A 21,918-nucleotide genomic window follows, 5' to 3' on the forward strand; every position below is an offset into this window, starting at 1 on the left:
TCTGAAATTGACAGATTCAGGGTGCAATTACATGCCTATTTTAGGGTGAACCTATGAAAAGGAGGACAGGGCTCCTGTATCTTTAACAGTTGCATAGAAATAGAAAAGGGAATTTCAGCAGGTGTCATTTGTATGCATGTCGCACCTGGTGTAATTTCCTCTTCATCACAACAGTTAAAGCTGCAGGAGCTATACTGCAACTATACTGTGACCAGATTTAAAAGAGGGCAGGGCACCTGCAGCTTTAACTGTTGTGATGAAGAGAGAATTTCACCAGGTTCCCCATATATACAAATGATACCTGCTGAACTTCCTTTTTCAATACAACTGTTAAAGATACAAGAGCCCTGTCCTTCTTTTCCTATGGTCACCCTAGCCTATTTAGACAGGGAAAAATCCCAAGGCTCCCAGCTTTTTCCTAGCCAGCTATACTGGCTGGGAATGCTGGGAGTCGTAGTACTTTTTTCTGTCTAAACATGCATGGGATTACACTCCTGGGGTCGGTGTGGGGGGTGGGGTGGCACAGGAGATGCAAGCTGTGTTGTCAGAGGGAAATGAAATGCAGAAAGTGCAATTTACATCTGCTCCCAGCATGAGTTATATATGAACCCGCCAATTTGAGGTTAACTCTTCGTGCATCTGATGAAGTGTACAGTGGCCTTGAAAGTTTACGCCAGAATAAAGGTCTTCCATCTTTAAAGCACCTCTGCTGTTTTTGTTGCGAGAGACTAATATGGCTGTTTATCCCTCTTTTACACTAACCTACCAGCAATACAAAACGCACACTGGGGAGTAAATCCTGTTGAATTCAAGCCTTACAATGGGAGAAAAACTATCCGCACATGCTCAGGGGCATTTTGACCTTGGGGTTTATTTTAGGAGGGGAGGGGTTGAAAAGCTTTCATCTGACTGGGAGTGATGTCCACACATGCATGGGGGCATTTTGACCTCGAGTTCTTTTTGGGGAGGAGGGTTGAAAAGAAGCTTTCATCTCTGGTTCGGAGTGATGTCTGCACATGCTCAGGAGTATTTTGACCTTGGGTTTTTTGGGGGGGGGAGGGTTGAAAAGAAGCTTTCATCTCTGGTTCGGAGTGATGTCTGCACATGCTCAGGAGCATTTTGACCTTTTTTTGAGGGGGAGGGTTGAAAAGAAGCTTTCATCTCTGGTTCGGAGTGATGTCTGCACATGCTCAGGAGCATTTTGACCTTTTTGGGGGGGGATGGTTGAAAATAAGCTTTCATCTCTGGTTCGGAGTGATGTCTGCACATGCTCAGGAGCATTCTGACCTTGGGTTTTTGGTGGGGGAGGTAAAAAGCTTTCATCTCTGGTTCGGAGTGATGTCCACACATGCTCAGGGGCATTTTGACCTTGTTTTTTTGAGGGGGGGGGAAGGGTTGAAAAGAAGCTTTAATTTCTGACTGGGGGGGAGGATTGATGTCTGCACATGCTCAGGGGCACTCTGGTTTGATGAGACAAAAGCTGGCAAGCCTGAGGCGCCCACGAAGCTCTCCTGCCTGCTGCGAGGCGTGCAAGCGGGGCTTCTCTCTAAAAGCCGCCCCCGCTTCCTTGCAAGGTAAGTCAGATCAGGCGGTGGGGCAGAGCGAGGCTCTGATTGGATGCCAGGTGGGATTTTCATCTCCACCGGTGTCTGGCTGGTTGCCATAGCGAAAGGGGCGGGGCGTGTGCAACGGTGGCCTTCAATTGGCTGAAGTCTCTCCCTGTAATGCCAGAAAGGACTCTTAATTGGTGAGCGCGGGTGGGAGGGAAAGACAAACTCCCGGTTGCTGAGGCAATTTTCAGCCAATCCAAGGCGCGGTGCTGCGAGGAGCCTGTAAATAGTGGAGGGGGCGGGAGAGGTTGTATCGTATGTATTTTTTTTTATCCAGAAAAGGCTCTCATTGGCTGGAAGGCTCGGCCAACGGAAATGCCCGTCGCGGTGTCTGAGGCGGGCCTCGCTTGAGCCAATTGACGCAAGGCGGGGAAGCTTAGCGAGCTTCCAGCCGCGCGCATGCGCTGTTGGGATGCGGACGTCGTCGAGGTCGGGCTGCGCTGCGTCCTGCCGAAGTCATGGAAGGAAGCGGAGTGGAGGGGTATAAGGAGAGACAGTGTGGCCTAGTGGTTAAAGCAGCCTCTCCCAACCTGGGGGGCCCTCCAGACGTGTGGGACTACAACTCCCAGCATGCCCCAGCCAGATGTGTTGTGGTCCAGCACACCTGAAAGGCCCCAGGTTGGGAAAAGCTGGGTGAGAGCCTTGGGCCGAGACTGGGGAGACCCGGGTTCGAGTCCCCCCTCAGCCTTGTAGCACGCTGGGTGACTCTGAGCCAGCCTAACCTTCCTCACAGGGTTGTTGTGAGTGAGGATAAAACGGAGGAGAGGAGGAGGAGGAGGATCGTGTACAAGATAAAAGTTCTTGGCAAGAGGAAAGGCGGGATAGAAATGTAACAAATAAAATAAATAATGGAAGCCCGTCTTCCCCAGCCTGGGGCCCTCCCAGTGCTTTGGACTACAACTCCTATCATTTCCTGCCTGGGGCTGATGGGACTTATAAGCCATCTATACGGCTCGGGTCCAGGTTATTTGAAAGGCCGTATTCTCCCTTATGAGCCGCCCGTGCTTTGAGATCTTCTGGAGAAGACCTTTCAGTCCCACCATCTTCACAGCGCGCTGGGTGGGAACATGGGACGGGGCCTCCTCGGTGGCTGCTGCAGTGCTCTGGAACTCTCTTCCCGGGGAAGCTAGGCTGGCTCCCTCCTTGATGGGCTTTAGGAGGCACGCAAATACTTTTTTGTTCCAACAGGCCTTTGGCGAATAATCTGGGCCTCTGTCTGTGCTTAGGACTTTAAAATTGTCATGTATTTTAAATATTTAATGTTCTAATATTGTAATATATTTAATTTTTAACTTTTGTATATTTTTTCATAGGTTTTAAAATGTATATGTTTTAAATTTATTTATTGGGCAAATAAATACAAATAAATATAATAATAATTAATAATAATAGCATCTGGAGTGTACCAGCCAGGGAAGGCTGGTGCATGTGATGAGGGAATCCCAGGAGACGAATGTTAGCTGGGGTTCTCTGGTCCACCTTCCTGATCTCTCGCTCCTACAGGTGCCTGTCGATGGAGACCTTTGCCCAGGTAGCAGAAGGAGGCGTCTCCAGCCCACAGTTCACAGCGCTCTGCTCTTGGCTGGTTTCAGAGCTCCGGACCTTTTGCCCGCTAGAAGAGGATGTGAATCCCACTCGCGGTAGGCAACCTGGTTTTGTGGGCAGCAAAAAAAAATAAAAATCCCTTGGGCAGGAGCTGTAGATGAGGGAGGAGGGGCAGGAGCAGTGCTGTGGTGGAGCCAGGGCTCCGCCTACCCCAGCACTTATCTGCCCCACCCCTCAGTCTTCCCTGTTTCCTCTGAATTTAGCTACAATCCTCAGGGTAGTTGGGAGAAAAGGGATTTTCAGCAACAGTATACTTTCCCCTGTTGTAATGCAAAGTATGTTGAGGCAGGCAATTCAGACCTATAGCTTTACAGAAGACCTGCTAGATGAAAACTCTAGAGCTGGTTGGTTGAGATGGATCCACACCAGTGGCTGCATTTTTGGACACCCCTTGGGTGCATTGGTCTGCGACATTTACCACTTCACAACTGGCCCCTTCCCCCCCAGCAAAGAATCCCATTCGGGGACTTCGTCACTGTTGTGTGACTGTTAAACTCTGAAAAGAAACAGCCCAAATGTAACGTAGACCAGTGTGTTTCAGTTTTCATTTATGGCTTTGGTGCTTGTGTTGGGCCCTTAACCTGTGGAACTGGTGGCTGAAAGGTTCTGTGGGTCCAGTGTGCCACCTGTGAGGGGAAATGACAGATCAGGCCTACCAAGCAAACTGTAGGGAGAATCTACAAGGAGGCCACGGGAGGGCAGTCCATGGGGCAGTGCTGTGGGGATTTTTTTTTCTGGCAAACTTCCCTATTTGAAAGCCCGTATTCTCCCTTATGAGCCTGCCTGTGCTTTGAGATCTTCTGGAGAGGCCCTTCTTTCAGTCCCACCTTCTTCACAGGAGCACATGGTGGGAACATGGGACAGGGCCTTCTCGGTGGCTGCTCCAGTGCTCTGGGGAAGTTAGGCTGGCTCCCTCTTTGATGGGCTTTCGGAAGCAGGCTAAAACTTTTTTGTTCCAGCAGGCCTTTAGAGAATAATTTGGTCCTCCATTTATGTTAATGTCTTATAATTTTGTTGTGTATTTTAAACGTTTATGTCCGTCCATCCCCAATGTATGTTTTAAACTTTGTAAGGCCGCCTTGAGGCCCAGCATTGGGCAAAAGGCGGGATACAAATAAATATAATAATAATAATAATAATAATAATAATAATAATATGCAAATTAGGGTAGTTACATAGGATAATTGGCATCTGTTCTTTTTCTGATGTCCTTGAGCAGGTGTGGGCAATTTCAGAAGATCTGGTTGCCATTTCTGCAACACACACACACCCGTGGGCCACGCTCTTGCTGCTACTTCTGCCCGCCAGAATTCCGCAGCGGTGGTGACAAAAAATAATCACCGATTTGCTGCTTATTTTCAGTAGCAGAATGCTACAATGGCCAAATTTACCTTGAAAACAATCTAAATTTGGCTGTTGTCGTGTTCCATAGTAGTTTACCACTGAATTTCAATGGCAGGTCAGCTGGGGGTGTGGGGTTTGCCATCAGCAGTGGGGTCCGCATGTTCCCCACCCCTTTCCTATTGAGTAGCAAACTGCTATGGAAGCAGAGATCTTGGTTGAACATTCTTGATGATAGGGTTAGTTTGACAGTGCAGCCAATTATCTGGCATGGGGAGGGGTCTCCTTCCCTGGAGGTCTTCAGGCAGAGGCTGGATTTCCTGCATCTCTCAGGGAGCTCTGGATTTCCTGCATCAAGCAGGAGGTTTGACTAGATGGCCCCCAGGACCCCCTCCCACTCCAATTCTCTGTTTTAGAAGTATATCTTCCCCGTAAAATCTCGATAAAATAGTTAAGAGCAGAGACACCACACTGACAACAAAGGTCCGCATAGTTAAAGCAATGGTATTCCCCGTAGTAACCTATGGCTGCGAGAGCTGGACCATAAGGAAGGCTGAGCGAAGGAAGATAGATGCTTTTGAACTGGGGTGTTGGAGGACAATTCTGAGAGTGCCTTGGACTGCAAGAAGATCAAAACAGTCCATACTCCAGGAAATCAAGCCAGACTGCTCACTTGAGGGAATGGTATTAAAGGCAAAACGGAAGTACTTTGGCCACATAATGAGAAGACAGGATACCCTGGAGATGAGGCTGATGCTAGGGAAAGCGGAAGGCAAAAGGAAGAGGGGCCGACCAAGGGCAAGATGGAGGGATGATATTCTGGAGGTGACAGACTTGACCTTGGGGGAGCTGGGGGTGGCGACGGCCGACAGAAAGCTCTGGCGTGGGCTGGTCCATGAAGTCACGAAAAGTTGGAAGCGACTGAACGAATAAACAACAAGGTCCGCTATCAGTGGGGCGCTGAATCCGTTCCAGGTTTCAATCAGAACTCTAAAGAAGCTATCCAAGATGCAAAGCTTCCAACTGTCTCAAAATGGTTCTCAGTCATCCATTTTTAATTTTTTAAAAAAAAAAAAAACGTTCTGGCAAGAAGATTATCTTTATTTCATGAGCTGTTTTGTTCTATCAGGTCCTGAGGACGCCGAGACATTCCAGATCGAAGTGAACGGCCTTCTTAGCGAGCTGTTTTGTCCTTATCCCTCGCTGACTACGGGGGACCTAAGATCCAGACTCAGCACCCCAGAGAACTGCCTCCAGCTCCTGTGTAAGTCCAGAGAGGAATGAGTCGTTCCCCCCCTCCCATTTCTTCTCTGCAGCTGTGGGGCCACAATGGATGTTTAATCACTCTCCACAATCAGAAGATTTAGAGTAAAACCCAGCTCAAGTCTTATTTAGAGTAGAACCCTTGAAATGAATGGGACTTCAATGAGTCCTGCCAAACTTAAATCCCATTCATTTCAAAGGGTCTACTCTAAGTAGGACTTGTGCTGGATTTTACCCCCTTGTATTCGGGGAATTCTGAGTCTCTCCTGTGAATTTATTTATTTACAATATTTATATACCGCTCCCCATTGAAAATTTCAGAGCGGTGTACAAGATAGAATGAAAATAAACACAGAATAAAACAGAGAGCTTCGGCTACTGGGCGGTATAAAAATGTAATAAATTAATTAAATTAAATTAAAATACAGTGACTCATAGCAGGACATTAAGGACAGGCTTCCTGGAACAATGATGTTTTCAGGCGCCACCGAAAGGAGTACAAAGTTGGCACCTGCCTGACCTCCAGAGGCAGGGAATTCCGCAGGAGGGGGGCCACCACGCTGAAGGCTCTTCCCCTGGTGGACTCAAATCGGAGGATGGATCTATGTGGAACCACCAGGAGCATGTCCTCGGATGACCTCAGTGACCGGGCAGGTTGGTAGGGGAGAAGGCACTCTCTCAAGTATCCTGGTCCCAAGTTGTTTAGGGCTTTGTACATAAGTACAAGAATAATCCATAGCAAACATCCACATGCAGTCACCCATCCCTCTGCAGGCCAAGGCCTTTCCAGCTGAGCAAATGTGACATGACATGCTAGCTTGCTGCACAGGAGTGTGTAATTCTAGGAGGGGTGCAGGTGCATTGGTTTACTGAAGCTGTTCCCAGCCTGGTGCCTTCCAGAGCTGTTGGACTGCATGGTAAACTGGCTTGGGAGTGATGGGTGTTGTACTCCTGAGTTCTAGAACAAGAGCCCCCTGTGTTCACGCAGCCTGGGATGCTCCTGTCGGAGATACCTCTCACTGGCTCCTTTTTCGTTCTGTCCTCCTTGCTCCAAGATCACAGTCCTAGGTGCGAAGACCTTTTTATTCTCCCAGCATTTTCAAATATTTTAGCCACTGTGCAAGTTTTAACTTGCTCGCCAGTTTTACTGATTGATCATGTTTTATCTGCTGTTTTTATTATTTATTATTATTTATTTAGAATATTTATATACCGCTCCCCATTGAAAAATTTCGGAGCGGTGTACAAGGTAAAATGAAAATAAAAACAGAATAAAACAGTTAAAACAAAATTTAAAAAGAAGCAAAAATCAGAAATCCAAGGCTGCATGTTAAAGAAAGGCTTCTTGGAATAAAGATGTTTTCAGAAGGCGCCGAAAGGAGTACAAGGTTGGCGCCTGCCTGACCTCCAGAGGCAGGGAGTTCCACAGGAGGGGGGCCACCACGCTGAAGGCTCTTCCCCTGGTGGATTCCAATCAGAGGTTGGATCTAGGTGGAACCACCAGGAGCAGGCCCTTGGATGACCTCAGTAGGTAAGGGAGAAGGCGCTCTCTCTCTCAGGTATCCTGGTCCCAAGTTGTTTAGGGCTTTGTACACAAGTACAAGAACCTTAAACCTGGCCCGGTAGCGAATATCTGTTTTTATCTTTAATTGTGATTTTTTTTTTAAAAAAAAAAGTCTTTCACTGTTGGCCCCTCTGGGAACTCTTGTGCCCTGAGGTTCTGCAGGATATCCGTTTACTAATAAATGCAAAGACATTAACCTAGCTCTCTTTAAACTCCCCCATCCTCCAGATTTCTTGAGCTCAGAGCTCCTCGCAGCTCGACTCCAGGCCCGGAAAAAGCCCTCTTCGCCTGAGCAAGGACACAGAGCTGGCGAAGCTATGAGTGAGCTCCAGCTCATCTGCCAGTCCCTGGGAATGCCGGAACCGGATCCGTCCTGCTCCATCCGCCAGCTCATGGCTGACGTAGAGTCCAAGGTGAGAATGGATGGGCGGGAGATTTTACTTGACGTGCCTCTGTGCCGTGGGTTGGTGCTGGTGGCACTTCAGTTTCTGGTCCTTAATAATGCTGGAAGGAATTGAAAATGCAGGGTCTGTAGCTGGGCCCGAGAGGGAGGGATCCAGACGTGCCCCTCACTCATACCCCTGACCTACGCTCGGAATGAAGGAAATCGTGATAAAGTCTGGGAGTCTCGGTTGGTTTTTTAAAAACTTTAAAGGCAGAAACTCTCAAACTGTGCTGCAAGAGAGCTTCTAGCGGGCTTCTGTAAGGCAACAAATGCTGAGCACTGTCTGATTTACGACTCTGTCCTTGCTTCCTTCTGGAGGGGCAGCGGGGGTGGATTGACTTATCTGCCTTTGAAGACGGTTCGGAAACTGCAGCTTGTGCAAAATGCAGCGGCCAGATTGATAACCGGAACCAGAAGGTTCAAGCATATAAGATCCACTCTGGCCCGCTTGCATTGGCTGCCTGTATGTTTCTGAGCCCGATTCAAGGTGCTGGTTTTAGCCTATAAAGTCCTACACGGCTTGGAGCCACAATACCTAAACAACTTGGGACCAGGATACCTGAGAGAGCGCCTTCTCCCTTACCAACCTGCCCGGTCACTGAGGTCATCCGAGGGCCTGCTCCTGGTGGTTCCACCTAGATCCATCCTCCGATTGGAATCCACCAGGGGAAGAGCCTTCAGCGTGGTGGCCCCCCTCCTGTGGAATTCCCTGCCTCTGGAGGTCAGGCAGCCTCCGACCTTGTACTCCTTTCGGCGCCTCCTGAAAACATCATTATTCCAAGAAGCCTTTCTTTAACATGCAGCCTTGGATTTCTGATTTTTGCTTCTTTTTAAATTTTGTTTTAACTTTTGTATTTTGTTTTTATTTTCATTTTACTTTGTACACTGCTCCGAAAATTTTCAATGGGGAGCGGTATATAAATATTCTAAATAAATAAATAAATAAAACCTGATGGAGTGCCTCCCCTGACCGGAACCTACTCGTACACTACTCTCAACATCTAAAGTCCTCCTCCAGGTGCCTACTCCAAGGGAAGCTTGGAGTACAGCAACAAGGGAGAGGGTCTTTTCAATGGTGCCCCCCCCCCCCCAATTATGGAATGATCTCCCCGACGAAGCTTGCCTGGCGCCAACATTGTTATGTTTTCGGCACCAGGTCAAGACTTTTCTCCCAGGCATTTAACAGCATATGTTGAATTTTTTAACTGACCCCAGAACAGTTGTTTTTAAGTGGATATTGTCTGTTTTCGTTTGTATTTTATGCTTTTTATGGTTTTAAATTTTGTATATTTCTTTTCAATGTTCACTGTTTTCAACTTCTGTAAAGCGCCCAGAGAGCTTCGGCTATGGGGTGGTATATAAATGTAAATAATAATAATAATAATCTCAAGTATTTTTTTATCTCGCTCCTCAATTCAAAAAAGACGCTCATCCATTCATAAATTAAGGCAGCCCCTGCCCAAAGGCTTAGAATCTAAAAAGTCATGACGTAGAAGGAAAATGGGAAGGAAAAGAAAGGGGGCGGGGAATGAGTGGATTGTTTTCAGGGTTGGTGGAATGGCTTTGTCTTCACTGCTCATCTCCTGTTGGCAGAGGCAGCAAGGGAGTCCAAATGAAGCAGGCCTTGATGTTCCCTCGGGCTGCCCCCGTCTCCCTCGCTCCGCGTCAGCTCTGCACCAGGTGCAATTGGATCTTTCAGTATCTCTGATAGATACAGAAGCACCTGCCCTTGGAGGAGGTTCCCCGTTGCCTCTCTGCACGAGTCGCTCCTCTGGCTTTGCCGCCTTTCAGTTGGGGGGAATGCCCGGGGGAAGTGATTTGCATGAACACAACGGACAGGCTTCTTTTGAGGAGGGGCAGACAAAATCACCCTGGTAGAGTGGATTTGCAGCTCACGGGCCGCCAGTTAACAATTTCTACCCTTCAGGGCACAACACAAGGGTTAAGTTATTGGGGAAAGCGTCCCATCAACTCTTGTTAGTTATTCTAGCTCAACAGAGCCTTGTTGGTCAGACACAGTAAGCCACCTGATAAAGCAAAAGCTAGGTTTGCAGAGCGGGGTGTGGTGTACAGCTAACAGCATCACTTATGACCCAAGAAACTCCTGCTCCAAACTTCATCTCTGCCACAAACTCACTAGGTGGCCTCAGGCAAGTCCCCCAGCGCTTCAGCCGCCCTATCTGCAATACATGGATAATATAGACACTTTCAGGGTTGTTGTAAGGATCACTGAGATAATATATGTGAAGATACTTGGCTCAGCAATACTACAAACGAGAAGGATCTTGGAATTGTAGATTGCAAGCTGAATATAAGCCAACAGTGTGATATGGCTGCAAGAAAGGCAAATGCTAATTTGGGCTGCATTAATAGAAGTATAGCTTCCAAATCACGTGAGGTCCTGGTTCCTCTCTATTCAGCCCTGGTTAGGCCTCATCTAGAGTATTGTGTCCAGTTCTGGGCTCCACACTTCAAGGAGGATGCAGACAAGCTGGAGCGTGTTCAGAGGAGGGCAACCAGGATGATCAGAGGTCTGGAAACAGAGCCCTATGAAGAGAGACGGAAAGAACTGGGCATGTTTAGCCTGGAGAAGAGAAGATGGAGGGGAGACATGATAGCACTCTTCAAATACTTAAAAGGTTGCCATGCAGAGGAGGGCCAGGATCTCTTCTCGATCCTCCCAGAGTGCAGGACATGGAATAACGGGCTCAAGTTACAGGAAGCCAGATTCCAGCTGGACATCAGGAAAAACTTCCTGACTGTTAGAGCAGTACGACAATGGAACCAGTTACCTAGGGAGGTTGTGGGCTCTCCCACACTGGAGTCATTCAAGAGGCAGCTGGACAACCATCTGTCAGGGATGCTTTAGGGTGGATTCCTGCACTGAGCAGGGGGTTGGACTCGATGACCTTGTAGGCCCCTTCCAACTCTGCTATTCTATGCTTCTAAGTTCTTAGTCTGTTTCCAACGTTCCATCTAAATATCATGCAAAGTGTTAGATTTCGAAAACTTTTTTTTCTGGGGTGGGGTGGGGTGGTTGCCTCAGGCGTATTTAGGGGTGGAAGCATCTTGTTTCTCCTCCTCCTCCCCTGCATGTGCCCCCCCCCCCCAGCTGCTGCTTTGGCTCCACCCCCAATATGCAAATTGTCTATTTCTTTCTCTTTCCCAAACAGCTAAACTTGTGGTCTCCTCCTTAGATCTCCGAGGTACTTTCTACGCTACCCCCAGAGCACCAGCAGATGGCGCCACTCCTGAAGGTCCCGCCGACCTCTGCGGAATGGGTAGGAGCGGATCGATGCCGGGGTTTCCCCGAGACACCTCCCACCCCAAGATGGCCACCAGTTTGGATGGCTTTAGAAGGGGGTTAGACAAATTCATCAACGGCTGCTAGTCCTGATGGCTCTGTGCGATCTCTTGTATCACAGGTAATATGCCAATGTGCACCAGTTGCTGGGGAACTTTAATTTATTTTTATTACGTACTCTTATATCCTGCTTTTTGTGATAGTTGGATGCTAAACTTCCTTGTTGGATTCTGATTCTGCCAGATCCAAATCATCCATCAGGTTCATAAGAACTTAAGAAGAGCCCTGAGGTTGGATCAGGCCAAGGGTCCATCTAGTCCAGCACTTTGTTGACACCGTGGCCAACCACCCACAAGGCAGGACATGCTGCAACAGCACCCTCCCGCCCATGTTCCCCAGCAACTGGTGCACCCAGGCTTATTGCCTCGAATACCGGAGATCGCACACGACCATCAGGGCTAGTAGCCATGGATAGCCTTCTCCTCCAGGAATTTTCCAACCCCCTTTTACAGCCATCCAGATTGGTGGCCATCACTATGTGGTAGTGAGTTCCATAATTTAACTCTGCGCTGTGTGAAGAAGTCCTTCCTTTTATTTGTCCTGGATCTCCCACCCATCAGCTTCATGGGATGACCCCGTTGGGATCTAGTGTTTTGAAAGAGAGAGAAAAATGTCTCCCTCTCCACACGTTCCTTTGGCAATCAAGATGAAACAGGTCACTTGTGCAAAAGGATGACAGTTTATTGATAGAAAATGGATGCAGACTATATACGTGCAATGAAAGTTAGCGCCTCCTTCCGGCTAATCAAGCTCTCATAGCTGGGTGTCTGTTGCCCCCTCTTTCCCACGATAGACGGAAGCTGTCCCTTTGAGCCACAGCAGATTCCCCAGGCCAGTTGCACGGTTCCTCCTAAAGTGAGGCCGAAGCATGAAGCCTGTGCAATGGGTCTTATAGGCTTCTCGGCTCAGGAGCTGACAGGCTGCTTCCCCTCCCCCCTCTTAGAAGAAGCGGGGGGGCAGGTGTCCCTCGGGCAAGTTGGGAAATTGTCTTTTCTACCGCCTCATTAGGAGTAAAAACCTCCCAGCTCATCTTGAGATAAGACTTCATGAGCGAAGGATGGCATAACTATGAGAGGTCATTACTGACTCTTGGAGGGACGCCAGCTTTCGCTGACATTTTCTTGGCAGGCCTTATGTAGCGGGGTGGTTTGCCGTTGCCTTCCCTGGCCGTGATTACCTTTCCCCCAGCTAACTGGGTACTCATTTTACCGACCTCGGGAGGATGGAAGGCTGAGTCGATCTGAGCCGGCTGCCTGAGAACCGCTGGGATCGAACTCAGGCCGTGGGGAGAGTTTCAGCTGCAGAAACTGCTGCTTTACCACTCTGCGCCACACGAGGCTCTCAGCTAAAGCCTCCTAAAATCTACTCACTGTGTTAGACTACACAGGACTCTTCGCAGCATTTTGGAACTCTGCGGAGTCTGTATTTCTGCTCACTAACAAACTCACTACACTTGTCTCCTACACCTTTTTGTCCTCATTTCCCCCCCCCCCCCTGCCGATAAAACACTAGGAAGCACTGAAGGGCATCCAGGAGGCGCTGTGTTCGGAGTACCAGTGCCGCAAACACATGATGATCACCCGTTTTGACGTCACCGTTGCGTCCTTTCATTGGTCTGAGAGGGCAAAGGTGAGACGTCGGAGCAGGGGCACTGCCTGCTCCTTGAAGTTACCGGGGGGGGGGGGGAGGGGGAGGATGCAGTGTTTGCGTCTCTGCTATGCGCCAAATCACTTGTTCATGACCATCAACGCTGGTTTGATAAGATTTGGAAACTAGCTTTAAATGATAAGTTGACACAACATAGCAGGTTAGCAAGAGGAGAAATAACATCAGACACATTTGTGGAAAACTGGTTGGACTTTTTCCACATTTATTAATATGAATCCTGGAGAACCTAGACCAGTGGTTCTCAACCTGCCTAATGCTACGACCCTTTAATACAGTTCCTCATGTTGTGGTGACCCCCAACCATAAAATTATTTTCGTTGCTACTTCATAACTGTAATTTTGCTACTGTTATGTAGCAAAATTATGTAGCTCGGTTCCTAAGACCATCGGAAATACATGTTTTCCGATGGTCTTAGGCGACCCCTGTGAAAGGGTCATTCGACCCCCAAAGGGGTCGCGACCCACAGGTTGAGAACCGCTGACCTAGACCCCCAATGACTCAGGAATCCTTTTGGTCAGAGGTTCTAACTTAACCTGCATCTTTTTCTGTACCAAGTGCTTATTGAAGGAATGAACACCCATGCTTTTTTATAGTGGTGCTGTGGGAACATTTATATTGTTGTTGAGTGTTTTCTTTTACTCTGTGTGTTTATTGTATTTGTCCTTACTTGAAAATCAATAAAAATAGTGTCTGTGTGTGTGTGTGCGTGTGTGTGTGTGTGTGTGTGTATATATATATATATAATTCACTTGTTCATTTCCCGTAACTTTCGTCCCTGCTAGGACCGTACCACAGCCATGGCAGAGGCCTTCAAACCCTTGAGGCAGTCCTTCTCCGGGGATTCCCAGGTCACCCTCGCCCAGCTGCTCGCAGCAAGGGAGGACTTCTCACGTATCATCAAGACCAGCAGCGGCTCCTCGCGGGACAAGACCAGTTGCTCCATCAACAAGGTATGGGATGGAGAGGAAGCCTGGGCCCCCCCAAATGGGGGCAAGAGAGCTCTATAGCCAGGCCTGTGTGTGTAGCAATGCCATAAAATTGCTCACTGCCCAATGACTCCAGAAGTTTTGCGTAAATGAATCAAATCAGGTTATTTACCCCCTGACCCAAGCTCAGTGCGTGCTGCCCCCTGACCTACTGTCTGTAATTGTGCTGACAACTTATCCCCCCCCCCACAAAAAAAGGCAGCATTTGTGCATTAGTCGTGGGATGGGAGAACAGGAAGTTGCCCAGCGCTTCCTGTCCATTACGCCCATCCCCTCCTTGCTGCCCCCTGGTGCCTAGCTCTGGAATAACTCCACCTTCCCTCCCTACAGGTGCTGATGACGGGGGGCGTCCCCGACCGGGGTGGGCGTCCAAACGAGATCGAGGCCCCTATGCCCACGTGGGAGAAGAGGCGGGAGGGGGGAGGCCAGCAGCGCTGGGGCAAACGGGGCAAGAAGAAGAAAAAATAACCCCACCCACCCTTTCCAGCCTGGGGTGTGGTCAGAACTACCCTCACCTGTGGGGAACAGGTTTCAGGAAGGGAACTGTGGAGAGGGGTTGGGGGGGGGCCGACACGTTGGTGAGAAGTTCACTCCAAGCCAATGCCAATCTTCAGAGGTGGTTCTGTTGTTGCCTTTTCCCAAAGATGGGGGAAAACGCAGCTTTGAAATAAGGGTGTGATTATTTTAGGGTTGGAAGTAAGACGGCAGCACTGACTTTAGCAGAAGTGCGCGTGTTTAGAAATGTCTCCCTCGCTTTTTTTTTATTTTAAGACAAATTAACCTTTAAGCTGTCAGACCCAGATGTTTGTTACCGTGCGGTAACTTGGTGCCATACGGATTCTTCCCTGAGTTGCTTTGGAGGGGAAGGTGGAGCTGCTAAACTTCCGTTAGGTATTTGGAATGGGAACGCCATCTCTGTTTTTTGGGGGTGGGGTGGGGGTGTCCTTTTTATTTTTCTTCCAACGAGGCGATTGCAGCCTTAACTTCCTGGAAACCGTCTGGTTAGGGTGCAGCGGTTCTTGTTCCAGGCAAAATAAAAAAGGCCAACGGGGCAAAGACGCGGGGAAGCTACGGTCTGGATTTCTCCCCAAGATTTTGTTTTCCGGCTTTCGCTAGCCAAACTTGAGTGTTGGGTAGCCTTCCTTTTTTTGGAGGGTGTGGAACGAAGTATATAAAAGAATCATCATTGATACTGTATTCAGTCAGATGAGACACTACGTAGCAGCTTTTCCTAGCCTGGCAGCCTTCAGATGTGTTGGGCTACAACTCCCAGCATCCCCTAGCTGAGGGATGCTGGGAGTTGTAGTCCAACACATCTGGAGGCTGCCAGGTTGGGGAAACCTGCTATATCGTTAGCCAGTGTAGGAGTTGGAGCGAATAACTCCTTTGGATTCTAAACACACACACTCTAAGCCTGTGGGCCATCTCCGTGGTGGCATCAAACAGTCTGCATTCTTTCGGTTGAAATGGTGTAAATTAATGTTTCTCTCACCCAACTCCTGCTGCAAGGAGGGCAGGTGGGCAGGACTGAAATCACAAGGCTGGATCCAGCACAGCACCAATGTAATTCTTGAGATTAAATGTTTGCACTTGCAATTCAAACTCTTCGTGCAAAGGTACTTTTTTAAAACCGCAACAACCACAGCTTTGTTTTTACCCCGTTTGCTCTTTCGGTGTTGCGGGTGGTGGTTCTGGGAGGGTTGGGACAGAAGACGACGTTAAAAATCGGCAAGGGTTTGCGGGTTTTTCGAACGGGATCAGATTCCTTGCGTGCGCGCGCACACACAGCGAAGGGTTAGGGTACAGGAGGCTTGGGGCGGCTGCAAAGACCAGGTAGAACAGGATCTCCTGGAAAGACAACTTGGTTTGAAAATTATAGAGCCCCTCTACTGCCTCCCTTTCCAGCAAACGGCCCCCTCCCCCCACCCAAAACGCAAATGGGATTAGGGGAGTGATGCAGAGATATGGGTATTGTCGAAAACGAGGCAGGAGGGCGAAGAGATACTGGAATGTATCCGATGCTTCCGTGCTCCGTCTCCTCCTCTGCCGTCTTGCCATCAGTTTCACGACCCAGGCTCCCGTCTCTCTGCCGCCCTAAAAACTTCTTTTCCCCAACCTCTACGCTTGGCATTGGCGGCACAGAGGATCACCCACGTCCAAGAAGGGATCTCTTTGCGCACGGACTCCTCGATTCTTCTACTTTTCAGTGGACAACCGTAGTCAGCAAAGTGCCTTCTACAAACCAAAGAGCAACCCGGATGGATTGAACGAGTAAGCCATGCTGCGTCCGACATTCCGCAGAAACAGCAGCTGCGGCCGAAAATGCGCACGTGAGAAAAGGCCGCCGGGGTTTGCCATTCAATAAATAGTTCTTTTTATTCAGCTACCATGAAACCCTTCCAACTTCTGTGCCCCAACCCATGTCCCCTTCTTTCCTGCAGCTCCTGTCCCCTTGGTTCAGTTGGGCTTTGGGGGCATGGGGGAGCTGCAGGCCGTCCACGCCTTCCAGCAGGTGAGCGATGGGAGGCTCGCGGCTTCCATCTTCAGCAGCCGGCTGTTCTCCGCCTCCAGCTGTGAGTTGCGGCTCTGGAGAGACTGATTGGCCAGCACCAGCCTGTCCCGGTCCTGCAAAACAGGGCAAGCCATGAGCAGTTCAGAGGCAGGCCTCTCCCCCGCCCTGAGCAACCGCAGTACTGCTAACAGACAAGCTGGAGCGTGTTCAGAGGAGGGCAACCAAGATGATCAGGGGTCTGGAAACAAAGCCTTATGAAGAGAGACTGAAAGAACTGGGCAGGTTTAGCCTGGAGAAGAGAACGCTGAGGGGAGACACGATAGCACTCTTCAAATACTTGAAAGGTTGTCACATAGAGGAGGGCCAGGATCTCTTCTCGGTCATCCCAGAGTGCAGGACACAGAATAACGGGCTCAAGTTAAAGGAAGCCAGATTCCAGCTGGACATCAGGAAAAACTTCCTGACTGTTAGAGCAGTACGACAATGGAATCAGTTCCCTAGGGAGGTTGTGGGCTCTCCCACACTAGAGGCATTCAAGAGGCAGCTGGACAACCATCTGTCAGGGATGCTTTAGGATGGATTCCTGCATTGAGCAGGGGGCTGGACTCTATGGCCGTGTAGGCCCCTTCCAACTCTGCTGTTCTATGATTCTATGAAATGAAGAATTCCCATGGGCTGCAGAGGCCCACAACCTTTCACACAGCAATGTACCGGAGGCAGGGCCCGCAGGGGCTCAGCTCCCACACTCTCTTATCAGCCATGATGCTGACATCATCTGCCTCCCCCCCCCACCAGAATTCCCTGTTCCCTCTTACTGCGTCCGGGAAGAAACAGATTTTCCCCAACCCTAATACGTTGTCCCTGGTTGTAATGCCAAGTATTTTCGGGCGATCTCGAATGGGCAATTCATCCCCATTTACGAAAGACTTGCTCCTGGTGGAGAGAGGAACTGCTAGAAGTGGCTTGTTGATATGGATCAACAAAACAGCCTGGATTTTTGGACTCTCTGGTGGCTACGATGTCTGTCACGACATGTGCCCTGCGCTTCCAAATTTAACACTACAACTCGGCTTTCAAACGTGCTGCAGCCGCAAACGACACATAGGAGTGCTCAACATGAGGTTTTCTCAAGGACAATAAAAGGCTAGCGGCATTGGGCCAGTGGTTATGCTGGATCGTGCCCCTTGTCTCTGAGCAGGAGTGATTTGGCCACCTTCACTTGCGTGCGGCCTGTCCGGGGCGAGGGGCAGCGTTCGTACCCCTTCCGTGCAGAAGCCACAAGGGGCCCTTCGTTCTCATCCGCTTCATAGCAAGGGCTTTAGGTTTGGTCGTAACTATCCGGAAGGCTGCCTTATGGCCTCTTCCTCCAGAGGACTTTGAGCAGAGCGTGACAGGTTATGAGAGAACAGCCTAGCTAGCAATCGTGGGTGAGGCTGTAGTTGGGTGCGGCTGAACTTCCTCTTCGTTTGTCTGAGAAACGCACGCGTTCCTGGAGCCCAGCGCTCATTCGCACATGTCAGCTCTTGAATTCCTACAAGCTCCAGGCCATGCTGGGGGTGACGTGCGAGGCGCAGGCTTCTGTCTGTCCTCCGCCCCCACGGCAGCTTTCTGGGATTCAGATCGGGGAACGAGCGACGGTGGAAAGGGTTGAACGCTCTCTCGTCCCCGTGACTTCCCCAGTTGTGAGAACAACCCGGAAGGTCTCCCACATTGGTTACCTCTAGTTTAGCCCTAATTCGCTCCCCCAGAAGTCTGGGACGTGGCCTTCCCTATAAACATCCTCACCTTTTCAATCTCCTTCAGCTGTTCCAGTAGCTGCTTCCGGCTCTTGCTGCGGCCACCCACCCCTGCCAGGGGCGCATGTTGCCCACCGGCCGTCAGGCTGACCGCCTCCGTTTGGGTCGAGACGTGTTTCACCCACCAGCTGCCCGTGGTGGGGCTTGCCACTCTGAGGAGGGGGCTCTTCGTCTGCTCCCGTCCGGGTGGGAAGAGAAAAGCTTCTTCCTCTGAACCTGCAGAGCAGGATAGGCCTGGTTAGAAGGGTGGCCGTGGGATTGAAGTCGTGCCTACCACCTTGCGCAGAGGACAATGTCTTGGTCTGGGCCAAAGGTGCAGCAGAAGTCTGTATAGGTTGCCATGGGCCAGCGAGCCTCTCCGGCAGGATGACGGCCCAGACAGGAACGTGGCTTTGGAGGGAGAGGAGCAGCAAATGTCCTACCGCGGGTCGTGCTGCCAGCCTCAGTCTGGGACAGTGTACTGCAGGAGGGGGGCATGGGCGCCTTTGGGAATTTGAGACCATGCTGTGGGCACTACTACAAAATGCCTAATCTGTCAAGTGCCACTTTGGCATCTCATCTGCCGCGTCTGTGGATCTTAGGCTGCCTCTTCTTCAGCAAAAAACCTTTTGTTTCTATTGGATGCCACAAGGGTTTGCCACATTTGCCTAACTGCTGGCCGTGCAATGCAGCGACAGCTTCTTTTAAACCTATCTTTTTGGCCATGGCCAGTAGTTCCTACTTTTGGGGAGGAGTTTACTACACAGCTCAATTTTGTACCGGAACAGTCTTTTAATATTCACCGATGTACACCACTCTTAAATTATTTCATGGAAATTAAGAAATGGTCAGCATAAGTGGGACGGTGTAGATGGGGTTTTTTAAAAAATGGATTTGACTGCTTTTGCTCTTCTTAGGGCTCCACGTGGATTGCAAGGCTGGGTAGAAAAAAAACAAGTCCTTGGCGCTGTGAATGCCCCAGAGCGGTCCTGTTTCCCAACCCGCCTATAGAGGTTCCCAGCCTGCGCCTGCAACCTCTTACCAGAACTCGGGTGATGGGTGGCAGCTGGCGTGGCGATTCGGGGCGTGGTGCTGTCGGAGGCGCTGGAGTGGAAGCGCCGCTGGCACTCCACCTCCACGTGGTCCTTGCACTGCTTGTGACAGGTCATGCCACAATCTGCAAGGGAAGGAGCGAAAGGGGGAATCAAGTCAGAAGCTGGGAATGCTGAAGCCAGGTGTACACCTGCAACAATATGATTTGGCTTAAAAATCACAGCCCCGCTGCTTTTTTTTTAGTAACATAGGGTGCAATCAGATGCATATTTAAGCGGGGGGGGGGGGGGAGTCCCACAGCTCCCAGCATCCTGGGGAATGCTGGAAATTGTAGGACTTTTTCCCCTGCCTAAACATGCATACAGTTGTGCTCTAAGTAGTTTTCAAAAATGGATTTCGTTACGTTTGAGAGCCGCTTGAGGGCGTATATGAGGTCAAAAAGGGGCACATAATTAGATATTGGAAGCTGATTAGAGCGAAGATCCCAGCTGCTCGTGCAGCAATAGCTCTCCTCTTTAGTGTCCAGTAGGGGGCATGCTTACCCCGACATCTGTATCCCTGCTTGGAAACTCCCCAGAGCTAGAAGTGCAGAAAAGAGAGAATGCAGATGTTAGTTGCAGGAGTCGTCACCGCTTCCTTGGGCCGTGACATTACGATGGCTTGCTCAGCTCCGTCATCAAATGTCAGGACCGGATATATTCCTGTTTTAACTTTAAATCACGGTCATTATATACACACATACACACAAAAACTACCAGTGGTTTAGCATGTGCCTGGGGATGCAACTTTCCTGTTTCCACTTTATTGCCAGTCACAAAAGTTGGATTCTAGCAACACCGTCCATTCTAAAAAAAATCCTGCTTTGGGTTCTGAAAGATACCATGTTTCTAGGCCTCATGGTCACATCAGAAAATAGTTCTGAAGGCTGCAAGGCTAACGGGTTCTGCTTCTAGAGCAGCCTTCCTCAACCTGGGGCGCTCCAGATGTGTTGGACTGCATCTCCCAGAATGCCCCAGCCAGCTGGCTGGGGCATTCTGGGAGTTGTAGTCCAACACATCTGGAGCACCCAGGTTGAGGAAGGCTGTTCTAGAGGGAAAGAAAGAGTCGAACTACCAAGGTCCTCCTTCCTTAGGGGCTCTAGGCCTTTTATCCTCCAACCCACCTGTTGCTGGATACAGTCACCACTGGACACCCGTTCCATCTCCTTTACCACTGTTCAGGGCCGGTGCTACTATAGAGGCCACTCAGGCGGCCGCCTAGAGCGCCAAGGTAAGGGGGGCGCCGAATGCCGCACCCAGAAGCCGCTCTCCCACAGCGGCTCTGAGAGGGCGGCTTCTGGGCGCGCTGTTCTGAAGCCGCCCGCCTGCCCCAGCGTCCTGGCTTCGCTTCGGTTGGGCGCCCACCCAGACAAAGCGAAGCCACGCCCACCCCACTCTAGCGTCCTGGCTTTGCTTCGGCTGGGTGGGCGCCCAGCCGAAGTGAAGGCAGGATGCTGGGGCAAGCGGGAGGCTTCGGAACGGCGTGCCCGGAAGTCGCTCTCCCAGCCGAAGTGAATCCCCCCCCCCAGTGTCCTGGCTTCGCTTCGGCTGGGCAGGTGAGACAGCGCCCCGTGCCCAGGTACGCTGGGGTGGGGGTGGGGGTGGGTGGGTGAAAGCAGCTCACCTGCCTAGGGCGCAAAATAGTCTGGCACCGGCCCTGCCACTGTTGCTGCCCTGTTTTGAATGCGAAAGGGGTTCTCTTAATCTGGAAGCGCACAGCTACAATTTCTGCCAATGGAAGTTGCTGAGTGGTGGGTGAGTTGCTGGTGGGGGTGGGGTGAGAGGTGAAAACTCACAAAGCCGTTGCAGCTGTCACAGAACGTGGGCTTCTTAAAGGTGGCCTCCTGGAAGTTGTGCAAGAAGCCAAGGCTCAGTTTGGAGAAGACGGCGCAGGCCCGCATGAAGTAGTCCGACAGTTCTTCCCGGCTCCAGGCTCCCTCGCTGTGGTGGGAGAGAGGCACGGGGTGAGGCTTCGGCCTAACTCGCTCGGGCCCGCCAATGAGGAATCCCAACAGGCCCTTACAAAACTCCCGGGCTCGGTTTCACACTGATTTGGCTAGCAAGGAGATGCCCACCCTTCCAAACCCTTGCAAAGGATTCTGGGAGGAGTTCAGTGAGTCTATGCAGAGGATCAACTCGGTCTCCCGGGCCTCAGTGGTCCCCCAGAGTGAACTAAGAAGGTGCCCTGTGGCTGCACACTGAAGGCGAACGTTTGAAGCTTCTCTGCCATTCGTAATCTTGCAAAAGATCCCTTGATAAGCTTGCAGGCTTCTGCGGGAAACGGCTGTTATCTCGCGTCTGGGCCTGCTGCTACTCTTGCACAGCTGGCGCTCACGGATTGGGGGTCCTCCCACCAGCTCCGACCATGCTTTTGCCATGGGTAGTCCTCCATTTGAAGGGCGGGCTTGTCCAGTTCCGGTTTGATTAAAAAGAACTTAAAGACGTGTTTCCCATCAACAGAGTCTAAACAGGAAGGCAAGCAGCTCACCTGTTCACACTCTTGCTTGCTACGTCGAAATGGACTGTACTGTTTAAATAATAATAATTCTAAATTTGTGTCTATATATATGTTAGTATAAGCAAATGATCATCTTTGGTCCTCCTTTTTTTTTATGATGATGCATTTCCTCTTTTTGGCAATTCATAAATGGCCACCCTAACCCCCAGTCTGCAACTTTGACTCCTGGGCATCT

At 50.2% G+C, this 21,918-nt stretch overlaps 2 protein-coding genes across 2 annotated transcripts in view; one reads left to right on the forward strand and one right to left on the reverse strand.

The window, feature by feature from the left end:
• The first annotated feature begins 2,010 nt into the window (after nt 1-2,010).
• On the forward strand, nt 2,011-15,449 carry FAM98C (family with sequence similarity 98 member C). The gene is made up of 8 exons (XM_063140222.1): nt 2,011-2,091; nt 3,114-3,250; nt 5,686-5,820; nt 7,612-7,796; nt 11,026-11,109; nt 12,705-12,821; nt 13,644-13,811; nt 14,178-15,449. Exons 1-8 carry the CDS (start codon nt 2,069-2,071, stop codon nt 14,313-14,315), a joined length of 987 nt encoding a protein of 328 aa, XP_062996292.1. The 5' UTR covers nt 2,011-2,068; the 3' UTR covers nt 14,316-15,449.
• A 755-nt stretch (nt 15,450-16,204) lies between these two features.
• Nucleotides 16,205-21,918, reverse strand: part of RASGRP4 (RAS guanyl releasing protein 4) — a 32,595-nt gene continuing 26,881 nt past the window's right edge. The window contains exons 13-17 of the mRNA XM_063140527.1: nt 21,022-21,166; nt 19,730-19,766; nt 19,177-19,311; nt 18,145-18,371; nt 16,205-16,472 (exon numbers count right to left, since the gene is read on the reverse strand). Coding sequence (XP_062996597.1) covers nt 16,305-16,472; nt 18,145-18,371; nt 19,177-19,311; nt 19,730-19,766; nt 21,022-21,166 — 712 coding nt within the window. The 3' untranslated portion in view covers nt 16,205-16,304. The remainder of the gene's footprint in view (nt 16,473-18,144; nt 18,372-19,176; nt 19,312-19,729; nt 19,767-21,021; nt 21,167-21,918) is intronic.

Source organism: Elgaria multicarinata, chromosome 13, assembly GCF_023053635.1.
Source record: "Elgaria multicarinata webbii isolate HBS135686 ecotype San Diego chromosome 13, rElgMul1.1.pri, whole genome shotgun sequence".
Lineage (NCBI taxonomy): Eukaryota > Metazoa > Chordata > Lepidosauria > Squamata > Anguidae > Elgaria > Elgaria multicarinata.